We start from the raw sequence: 11,636 nt of genomic DNA, 5'->3' as shown, positions 1-11,636 counted from the left end.
ACAACTTAAACATATATTTTTTAGGTAAATCATTATGGAAGATGGTGTTAGAACAGTTTGAAGATCTTCTTGTTAGAATTTTATTACTAGCTGCTGCAATTTCATTTGTAAGAATTTTTTTTTTTTGAGTTCAACTGTTTTGTAATGATAACAATAAAAAATAAAAAATCATAAATTTTATGTTTTAATTTTTTATCTGCAGCTAGTAAGCTTAATCTGAGTCCTGTTTATTACAAAGGTTTAGTGTAAGAATATGTATTTAAGTGTAAAAATATTTAATTGTGTAGATATTAGCGTTTTTTGAAGATGGTGAAGATCAATTGACAGCATTTGTTGAGCCTTTTGTAATACTGGTAATCCTTATATTAAATGCAGTTATGGGTGTATGGCAAGAAAGAAATGCTGAGTCTGCTATAGAAGCTCTTAAGGAATATGAACCTGATGAGGCAAAGGTGATGCGTGAAGGTGAAATTAAAGTTATCAGAGCTAAGTTTCTTGTTCCTGGTGACATAGTTTATGTTTCAGGTAGTTTTTTTATAATTTTTATTAATTCCTTTTTAATACTTTAATAGTTGATATTCAATGTGTGGAGGAAGGTAATAACAAAAAAATTTTATTTATGAAGCCACTTGCAATTGAGGAAACTTTGTGTTTTTATTTAAGATTAAAATTTGCATTTTTAAATTTTTTTTTAAAAAAAAATGAAAGTCTTTTTTCAAAAATAAAGACATTTTTGTTTTAGCATTATTCAAAAGAGTAATGGTCATAACAAACAACTTTTATTAACAAATGAGGTACAGAACAGTTAGTAATCTGTACAAAATATACAAGAAATGTTTAAAAAATATTTTTTCCTACAAACTTCAGTTTTAAAAATTCAATTTTTTCTCAATTTTGCATGAAGTTCTTCCATCAGTTTTACAGCACGGTCAGCAATTTAGAATGTCAATTAAAGACTCTATTGACCAATGCGTCTTTAAACACTTAATTGCTTTCTTGCATTTTTTCTTGATGAGTGAGGAAAGGAGTTTTTGTTTTTGTTCTATAGATCAATTAGACTATTGAGTTTCTTTCTGATGAGTGCACAGGATAATAATGGAGAGTATAGAATTTCCTGCCAGAGAAATTCTTTATCCGTAATCAAAATTTTGATTCGAGCCAGTCGCAGTTTCTTGCCATCAAACAGAAAAGTGAAGTTTCCAAGAATTTGATGGTTTGTTGGCATCTGTGTGAGATTGATTAGCTTTTCAACAGATGGAATCCTTGGATCCCTTTTCTGTTTAGAAGAGGAGTGTAGATTCTTTAAATGCAAATGCACCAATTTGACTTTAAACTGTTGCTGGAATTTCTATAAGACATTTTATTTTGGTTTTAAGATGATTAAATGTCTAGCACTTTTCTTCTTTTCTGCAAGACTTGCAATTTTGCTCTGAAAACAAGTTTTTATCCAAAGTATTCAAAAATATTTCCCAATGTTTCAAAATATTTCAAAATATATACTATATATTTACAGGCTTGAAGGTGTACGATTTCATGTCATAATATGACCAAGCACTTACTATTTGATTTTGAAAACTTGACTGCTGCTGTTAAAGTTTTAGAAATTTTTATGCATTTTTAAAAACAGCTGAAAAAATCTTAACTCTGAAGAAACTTAAAAGAAAACTTATTGTAAAAGAAGCAAATAAATTTTCATAACAAAAGTAATAAAAAATAAAATAAAAACAACTTATTTAAAACTAAAATAAAAATAAAATTAAAACTTAACTAAATAAATAATAAACTATAATAATAAGATTAATTAAATTATGTTAATTTACTTAATAATTTACTTAATAAATAAACTTTATTTATCTTTACTAAGATTTTTATAATATATTATTATGCGAAAACCATTTAAATAAAGTAACATCTTTACTTATTGTTTAATAAATGCGCACATTTAAAAGTAAAAAAAAAAATGATTCTTAACAATTCTTTAAAGTTCAGTAAAAAAAGAAAAAATAATTAAATCGTTTATTTAAAAAGTTGATATAATTTTTTTTTTTATTTAAAGACATATATAATAAAAAATACATAGTTATATAAAAATAAAAAATATATATTATATATTAATATTTTAATAAAAAATCATTAGCAGTGATTTGTTACTTAAATTTAATTATGTTTCAATAATATAAAAACATTAAGTTATTTAATTCAAACAACTTTAAAAAAAGTTTGTCTTTTTTTTTCTTCTCAACAAAATCTTTATACTTTTGAAAGAATTAACTTAAATGATTCTTATATAAAATTTATTAAGTCGCTGTTTAAAAGTCTTCGCTTATAAAATTTTTTATAATTTTAATTTTTTATTTTAATTATAAAAAAATCTTATATAGTTAGATAATATAAATAACAAAAATACAGCTTTCAATGATACTTAAATTAAATTCATCAATTACTTTATTTAAAAGCGTTTTGCTAATATAAAATTGTTAGTAAAGATAAATATGTCGAAGTTATTTATTCTCAATGAAATTGAAAACTTTTTATTTATTAATATTATTTGCGTAGTCATACGTAGACTTGAAATCACACACCTTCCTGGCCAAGCCTGTATATGCACCTGAAATAGAAAATAAATAAAATATAACAGTAATAAAATAATTATATACATAGAACTTGCCCCATGCTGGAGCAAGTTCACGTAGTATAGTCGGAATCAAAACAAATAAAATAAAATTAACAACCATCTGTAAATGCCATGTTTATAAACAAATGTAAACAGGTGACTGGAATCTGCTTAAAAGTAGACTAGAGCATCATATAAACATTTATTGTAAAATTGAAATTCATAGTCAAACTGCGCAATAAGTGAACAAAATTAAATAAAAGGTGGAGGAGCTTTGTTCAATTTTTTTAAAAATTGATGTTACTGCTGTCATTTTCATATAATTATTCTTTGAATGTGTAAGGAGTTTCGGTTTCGTTACAAAAAAAAAATGATAATAGTTATTACCCTAGTGTAGAGCACATTTTTTATGATGTGAAGTAAGCTTAAAAATATTCAGCTTAGGGTATTGCTATGGAATATTGTTTTTTAAATTTTGCTTTAGATCAGGGTTAAACATTTTCATAATGCATGTGGTTTCAATAATTGTATTATTGAGGACCTACTAGTCTTTAAAATTTTTAAAAATTGAGTACAATCTTACAAAAAAAATCAAAATTTGACTGTGATTTATGGAAAGTACTTTCTACTTTTCTATTATTTACAGAATCTACCTTCGAAGTCTATCCATCTACTAAAGCTAAATTAAGTTGAGTTTTAGTAGTTTTTAGGTTAATTGTACCCATTTAGCTTGAATGTTTTAACAGTTTTCATAATTGTTTTCAAACATTGATTTATTAATTTTCATTCTACTAGTAAACAAATGGTCTATGGTAAAATTATCATAAACTGTTTAATGCTCTATGGGATTTAAGTTAAACATGTGTATGATATGTTTAAGTCAAAGTTTTGCAAGGACAAGCTCAATAAGGACATTTTTCAGTAATAAATCCTTTTGTGTTGACTTATTTATCCTGTTGAGAGCTTTTTCTTTACATACATAAATTTACTTTCATACAGAATCATTATATTTTTAGTTGTGTCATTACACTTATCTATTACATCTTTAACAAAATACAGTGGATATAGTTTTCTCCTAAAACCATCATATTTCCTCAACCATCTTTTATAGCTAGTAGTGATGTACCGGTAGCATATTTGTAGCAGATGCCGATACCGATGCCAATGGATGGGAAAAGGCCGATACCAATAAATTAACTAATTAGTAAAATTTTGAAAATATGAAACTGTACAATTTAAACTCGTGTAAACTTTTCCACGGAATCAGTACTGGTAAACAAATACTTGGACCCAAATCAGATCCAAACCATTATTTTAAAAGATAATAGAAAAACTCAGTTAAAAAAATATACATTTTTTAGTTTTTTTTTACTTTGAAAAGAAAACTTTCAAAAAAATACTTTTGAGGAACACTTTTTAATTCTATTTTAACAAGAAAATGGTATTAAGTTAAGCAGTTTACTTAGAATTCTTAATTAAATTAATTAGTAATTTATATATATATTAACAACAATCATATAGAAATATTGTAGGCTATACTTAAACACGTATAGATAAATGTGCTTAAATAGATTACTTTTAAGTATAACAACAGAACAACACAAAAAATTATTCTAAAAAAAAAATGTATTATGGTAATAAAAGTATAAGTACATTCAGTTTTTAAATTAAAGCTTATAAACATCATCTTAAGAATGAACAATTTTGCCTGTAAACAAAGTCAAAATTAACAATTTCTCAAAAAAATTTTAAGTAATGCATAAAGTCAAGTTTAATTATTATTTAATTATTATCATATTGCAGGATAAAAATATAAAAATGCCATTGGTTGGAAAATCGTTAAATTAATAAAAAAAGGCTGATGTCGATACTGATTCAGATTGTGTTAAAAGTGTCCGATTAAGCCGATGCTGATTAATTACATTACTAATAGCTAGTAGTTAGTACATTTGCATCAATCTATGATTTAAAGGATGACAACTTATTTTTTTTTTGTCTGAATAACTTTATTGCGATAAAATTATTGCTGTAAAGAATTTTTCTTTGAAGTAGTAAATCCAATCTAAAAAGCACATTTTGGCAGGCTAGCTTTTATTTGCTTTAAGTGCATTTTCAAATGCCGAAAAAAACAATCATTCTTAAAAAATAAGCATTTACCTTTACAAATAATATTTGTCTATTATTGAAAAACCAGGCAAATAATAATTTGTCTGGTCTTTCAATTGTAGGGTTGGAGTTTCTTTTTTGCTCTCAGTTTCTACAATTTTCTTATGAAATTTAACTGAGTAGTAGTTTGCAAAAAATATAAAACCATTTACTAATTACACAATTACAATATCTTTTACACTCTTTCACGGACCCAATCTACTGTTGTATTCATTCCTTTCAAGCCCTTCATTTTTCTAAAAAAAGTGGTCATATAAAAAAAAAAAGTGAAAGTATATTATTATTGTGCAGATCTAAATCCACAATATGTGCATATTTATACTAAATCCACAGTGTATATATTTATATACTTTTTCTAATCTTTAAAATAGTTGGAGACAAAGTTCCAGCAGATATACGCATCACAAAAATCAAGTCGACTGTTATAAGAATAGATCAATCTATACTTACTGGTGAGTTTTTCAATACTATTCTTAATTCATCACTAAAATATAAAATAATAAGTTTTTTTATTTTAGCTTTTATGACCTTCAAATAACTAAACTGTTTAATTTTGAACTTTCAAATCGACATCAAATCATAACTGATTTTTAAAAACTATATTAAAAATAATTGTTATAGAACAACAGGAAAAAAATAATTGTAAATTTTGATAAATTGGAAATTTGTAAAAATTAAATTTCTGAAATTATTAAAATTAAACATGTCTATGGAGGATTGAGTAGAAGACAAATAGCAGACCATGTTAACAGTTGTGTTGCAAGATTTCAATTCTTAACAATATAATAATCATGCTTATAAACTCTAAATATCTAAATGAGAGAGTGTGAGACAATTCAAAAAGTTTTTATTAACTTTAGAATGAATGACCTTGCTACAACAATGACTTTTGTTTTTAGTAACTTAGACATTTTCCACATAGCAGTTAGGTAATATATTTTTATTATTTTGGTGTACAACATGAAGCCATTATTTGTCTTAGGTTTTATTTGTTTTATTATTAGGTCATCAAACTAATGATAATATATTCAACTGTATATATAAAGTATTGTAATAGGTAGATGACTAAAAAAATAGCAGTTTTATAATTTATTTTTCAACAAAAAAATGGGATCTCAGGAAGCACAAAATGTTAAGCAAGTTATCTTCCTGCAAAGTGCTTCTGCTGCCAATTTTACTGGGTCAAGTGTATCAGCAATTAGAAGAGTTGGACATTTAAGTTAAAATGTTCAACTCTTTAGTGCAATTGAGCTTTGATCTTTGATTTTAAGAAACTGCTGAATCATTGCCAATAAGCTTCCATCTTGTTCAACAGTCTAAGTTTAGAGTAATTTCTTTGTCATGTTGTTATTTAACTTCTTCTAGGAGAACATTATTTTGACTGGAAATTTCCAGAACAACTTTATATTTTTTCAAACTTTGTTAATGACAGACTGTAAATGAATTTTTACTTTTTCAAAAACTTTTTTCACTTTCATTGTCATTTGACACTTCAGGAGCATTTTCCTCATAATAGTTGTAAGTTTCATTCTTAAATTTTCTTTTGTACAAAGCCTTCGGAACAGCCAGATGAGCTCTGTGAGTATAGCAAATTTGAGGTTCAGTAATTTTCCCAAACTTAATCATCATTAAAGCTCCATCAGTGACAAAACAACACTATTATCCAAAATTAAACCATGTTCTCCCACTCTCTCTGAGACCATTTCTGCTGTTTTTTCAATAGAAAGAAACCCAGATGTATATGTCCAAGATTCCAGTGTTTGTTTTTCTGGTGAATGTTATTACTTAGGAATCTTCTGTTTTTCAAGGAAGTCTATTCATCCAGTATAAATAAAAAATATTTTTGATCCAATGAACTTAATTGATCTTTTAGCTCACTTTTGACACTTGCAGTTTTTTACTAACTGATTAGCTTGTTTGTGATTTTTTGGAAAATCTTTTTCTGTCATTGCTGACCAGATGAATGTGGTTTTTGTTAAAGCATCAAAACTAAATCTATCCAGAGTTGCCATTTTTGAGCGAACTTTTCTGATTGACTCCTGGGGTAGAAAAAAAATGCAATTTAAGATGCTGCTTTTGTCAAAGAAATTTTGACATTTTTTTTATTCTTTAGATTTTTTTTCCATGGTTTAAGATTTTGAATTCTTTTTATTAATCACATGAAATTAGGGCTTCTCATTTCTCGTAAAAGTCTAATTCCTAGGATTCCGCAATAAAAATGATTAATTTCCTGGAATCCCGGGAAATCCTGTGATTAGGTAACAAGCAAGAATTTATCCAATTAGGTGGGGGAAATGTCTAAATTCAAACAAATACAAAAAAAAATGCCTTTTTAATACTATTACTTTTAACAAGAAAATAAATACAAAATAATTCTTAGAAACAAAACAAAGCAATTATAAACTTCAATAACATTTTTTTTATATATATTAATTTTTAAAATAATTTTTTAAAAAACATAAGTTGTCAATAGCGCTATCACTTAACGATGACCGAATTTTTGTAATAAAAAAACTTGCCGCCGAAAAAGCTCTTTCTGAATCAATTGATGTTGGTGGGATAGTTAAAAGAGTATTATAAAATTTTTCTAAACTATTTGTATGCTTTTTCATTGCATCAAAAATACCCATTTCTCTTGTAATATTTTTAACGTCGTATAATATATCTTCTGGACTCTCATTCGACTAACGTTCGTTGACAGCATCCAACTTTTGATGAAGTGTTAATTCAGATGTTGTCTTCAAATTTGGTTCGGCCATAAACGACGTTTCTGTCCCATTGTTACTACATTCTAATTTTTCAATTTCAGCGGAATTTCTACCAATATCAATATCCTCAACAAATAGCTTAGGAAAAAATTTTTTAGCCGTAGCTTGAAGAACTGATTTGGAAAGCAATAATAATACAGAATCTATGTCCGATTATAATTTATGTTATATAATTTATTAAAATATGTATTTATAATTTGATGGATTATTTAAATATTTTAGCAAGCCAACTAAATTTTTATTCCGTCTTTCAACAATTCTCTGTTGCACATACTGCAGCATTTTAACTGAAAAACAATCTATTTTTGCGCAAAACATCTAATATAAATACTAATACACCCTCTGTATCAAGTATGTGTTGCAACAAGGATATGTTGCAACAAGGATGTGTTGCAACAAACATGTGTTGCAACAAACATGCAACAAGGATGTGTTGCGTCGGCCAAGTCTTTCAATTCCTAATTTAATTGCTTTTAACGCCGTTACTACAGTCTGCACCACTAAATATTCATTCTCCAAAATATTGTTAATATTGTTGTGTTTAAAATCTATCAATGTTTTTAATATACATGTTTTTAATGCAATAAATAGCTCCTTTTGAATTGTGCAATACTTATGTGGCCTAATAATTCGTCTATGATCTCAACATCTCGTAAGTTTAATAAATCATTGTTTTGGCTTGACTGTTATTCCACTGAATTGTAAAATCGATTTCTTCAGACTCGTCATCTTCACTATTATTTTCATCAAAATTCTGACTGTCTGATGCATTACACTCACTGCCTGATGAATTTGAAATCACTGATTTTTGTAGAGAACATCACAAACTGCTAAATGTAACCCATGTGCATAACAAAGTTGATGTTCCATCCCACTTAATCTTCCATATTTTTTCTTAACTGATGCACCATCAGTTACACTAGAAATTATATGCTTCTTTGTAGATAAATTAGATAAATTAAATAAATTCTTTGTGGATAATTTATTTTCAACCATATCAATAATTTTTTCAGCTGGAAGCGACCCAACTATTCGAATCATGCCCAAGTTCTAAAGCCTAGTTAATGAATGTACATTTAAATTCAAATAGTGACGATTTTTTAAAGATGTGTTTTGGTCCATCGAAATAGAGAATCTTGAGCCATCTTGCATTTGCATAGTCATTTCCTTAACCACTCCTTGTTTTGCTAGATGATATTGACTTTTTACTAAATTCATTACATGTGAAGGGTTTTTTGGCAATATCATTCCGTTATCAGATAAAGATATCCTATAAATTTAGATTTTGCAATAGCATTAATAGAAAAGCCATCTGCAGTCGCCAATTTTGAAACAATTTCTTCTGATTCCTTTTTTATAAATGACTTAATTTTAATTTGAGCTTTTCTAACTTCAAAATTTGTGTCTTTGTTTGGCCTTTTTTTCATTACTTTAATTTCGACTTCCTTGTGAAGATTTTTTAAATGGCATAGAAGGTTATTAAAAAACTTTACACATTGTTGTTTTACATATATTACAAGTGGCAGATTCTGTATTCTTTTTTCTTTTGTAAAACTTTTCCATGCCTTAGATCCACTTGACATGATGCGGTATATTTATTATCCTATTAATTAAATAGATTAAAATATACTAAAATATAAATATAAGTCTATATTACCTACAATTAAATCCTGAAATAGTGTGCTGATAGTAAATTTACATAAATTATTTTAAATTAGTTGTAATTACTAAACATTTATTTTAAACTTCACTTACTTGGTTTTTTACTTATTTCACCTTTTACATTCTAACTACTTTCTTAACGTAACTAATTACTTTACTTACTAACTACCAACTTTTATGCGTAACTAATTACTTTTTTTGCACGTACAAGTACTTGTAACTTATCTGTGGTTATTTTATATTTAACATATCAGGGACTCCCCTTTATTCATTGTAATTTTTTGCAATTGTGATTATTTATTAGATTAGTCACCAATATTTTGCAGTTTTGGTTTGTGTCTAAGATAGATAAAATATTATTATTGAATTTGGTTTATAAATTGAATTGGTCTGTTTATTTAAGCTGTAAGTTACAACATAAAATTAAATCAAAAGTAAATCAAATCTATTTATAAATCAAATTAAATAATGATATTTTATCTATCTTAGACACAAACCAAAACTGCAAAATATTGGTGATTTAATTGCCCTCTATAATATATCTTCCTAATTTTTATAAAAATTCATTACAAAAGGGAAAAGGAAGTACTTAGTACTTAAATTTTGAGTAATAGTATTTTTTATATTTTTACAAATGTTTAGAATGTTTAAAAAAATTACTGGGATTCCCAGGAAATTTCATTGAAATCCCAGGATAACGGGATGTGTGTATATATATATATATATATATATATATATATATATATATATATATATATATATATATATATATATATATATATATATATAAACACTGGCGAGCAAAAAAAAGAATTATTAATCAATTATAAATATAATACATAAAATATAACATATCGCTTGTGTTAAATACATATACATACACATATATACGACTCATTTTGAAAAAAAAAATTAATATTTTGTGTGGCCACCACCATTTTTCATCACTTCATTTAATCGACGCGGCATCGACTCAATTAAATTTGCTATCAAACGGTCAGGTATCGTAACCCAAACTTGTTTTATGGCTGCCCAAAGATCATCCAAAGATGAAATATTATTTTTATGGACCTCTTTATCCATATAGTCCCACAAATTTTCAATGGGATTAAGGTCTGGACTTTGGGCAGGCCAATTTTTCAAAAAGGAAGATATTGTTATCCTTGAGCCATTTTTTAACTTGTTTAGATGTATAGCAATGAGCATTGTCATGTTGAAATTTAATTTCATCCTCTTCTAATTCTTCCAGTGTGGGCAGCAAAGATTTTTGTAGAATACTAATGTATTCTTTGGAATTTATTCGTAATCCATCTTCGACTCTATGCAATCTGCCCACACCTTTGGCAGAAAAACAACCCCAAACCATAATTCCAAGATTACCCTTTACCGTTTGGTGAATACAATTTGGATTTAATTGTTCGTTCTTACGTCTAATGCACATCTGCGGACGATCTGAATGCAAACAAAATCGTGATTCATCTGACCATAATATTTTTGTCCAGTCTGTGTTTTTATTATATTTTACCCAAGCTAACCTTACCTTTTTATGGCGTGCTGTAAGAAGAGGTACTTTTTTACATGGGTGTATTTTGAACCCCTGATCTTTAAGACGCCTCGAAATTGTCCATCGGCTAACCTTTTTATCATCAGAACACATAAAAGTTTCTGCGATATGTGTCATAGTGGTTTTTCGATTTTTTAAAACATTCAATTTTAACTTGTGACAATCTCTTTCCGTCATTTTTCTTGGTCTGCCATAACCTTTTTTTCTAGCTGTTGTTTTATTGTTTTTCTGACGTGAAAGTATCTTGTGAACTCCACCAACACTAATGTTTACACCTTGAGCTTTCATAATTTGAATAATTTGAATAATTGATTTACCGGACGCACTCATTCCAACAATGATTCCTTTTTATTCCATTGTTAAATGAGGTCCTCTGTGAAAGAAAAATGATAATATTTTTAGAGTATGAAGAAAATATATGAAGAAAATATTTATTTAATGATAAACTATGTATTCTAAATAAATATTTTTTTTTTCATAAAAATCCAATAACATCAAAATTAAAGGGGATTTTTCATTTTAAATAAGTTAGAGGCATAAATAATAACCAAAATAAAAATAAAAATAAATTACCTTTTATTTGGAGACATTTTTCTCCTTTTATTTTTTATAATAATAATATAGCGATAATACGTCCTATTTCACCCACGCTCTAATATCAACTACAGATTTTGCTGACAACGTTCACTGTATTCATATCTAATGCTTAGAAGTTTGTTCATGTTTTCTTTGAAAGATAAACGTAAATTCTTTGATAGTACGAACAAAAATAAACAAGCTTGTATGAGTTTCTGTTCAGAGCTCTTTCATTTTATGCGTAAGCAGTCGCTGTTCACTTTTTTTTGCTCGTCAGTGTATATGT

The 11,636-nt window shown here is 26.9% G+C and overlaps 1 protein-coding gene across 1 annotated transcript in view; it reads left to right on the top strand.

Annotated features, from left to right (window-relative positions):
- The window catches only part of LOC100207814 (sarcoplasmic/endoplasmic reticulum calcium ATPase 2), a 28,820-nt gene that overhangs the window by 2,677 nt on the left and 14,507 nt on the right, over positions 1 to 11,636 (top strand). The window contains exons 3-5 of the mRNA XM_065807578.1: positions 25 to 107; positions 288 to 525; positions 5,152 to 5,232. Of these exons, the coding sequence (XP_065663650.1) occupies positions 25 to 107; positions 288 to 525; positions 5,152 to 5,232 (402 nt within the window). The remainder of the gene's footprint in view (positions 1 to 24; positions 108 to 287; positions 526 to 5,151; positions 5,233 to 11,636) is intronic.

The sequence above is a fragment of the Hydra vulgaris genome, chromosome 10 (genome assembly GCF_038396675.1).
Source record: "Hydra vulgaris chromosome 10, alternate assembly HydraT2T_AEP".
Lineage (NCBI taxonomy): Eukaryota > Metazoa > Cnidaria > Hydrozoa > Anthoathecata > Hydridae > Hydra > Hydra vulgaris.
The sequence above is the reverse complement of the archived record's forward strand: the minus strand, read 5'-3'. Positions and strand labels throughout refer to the sequence as shown.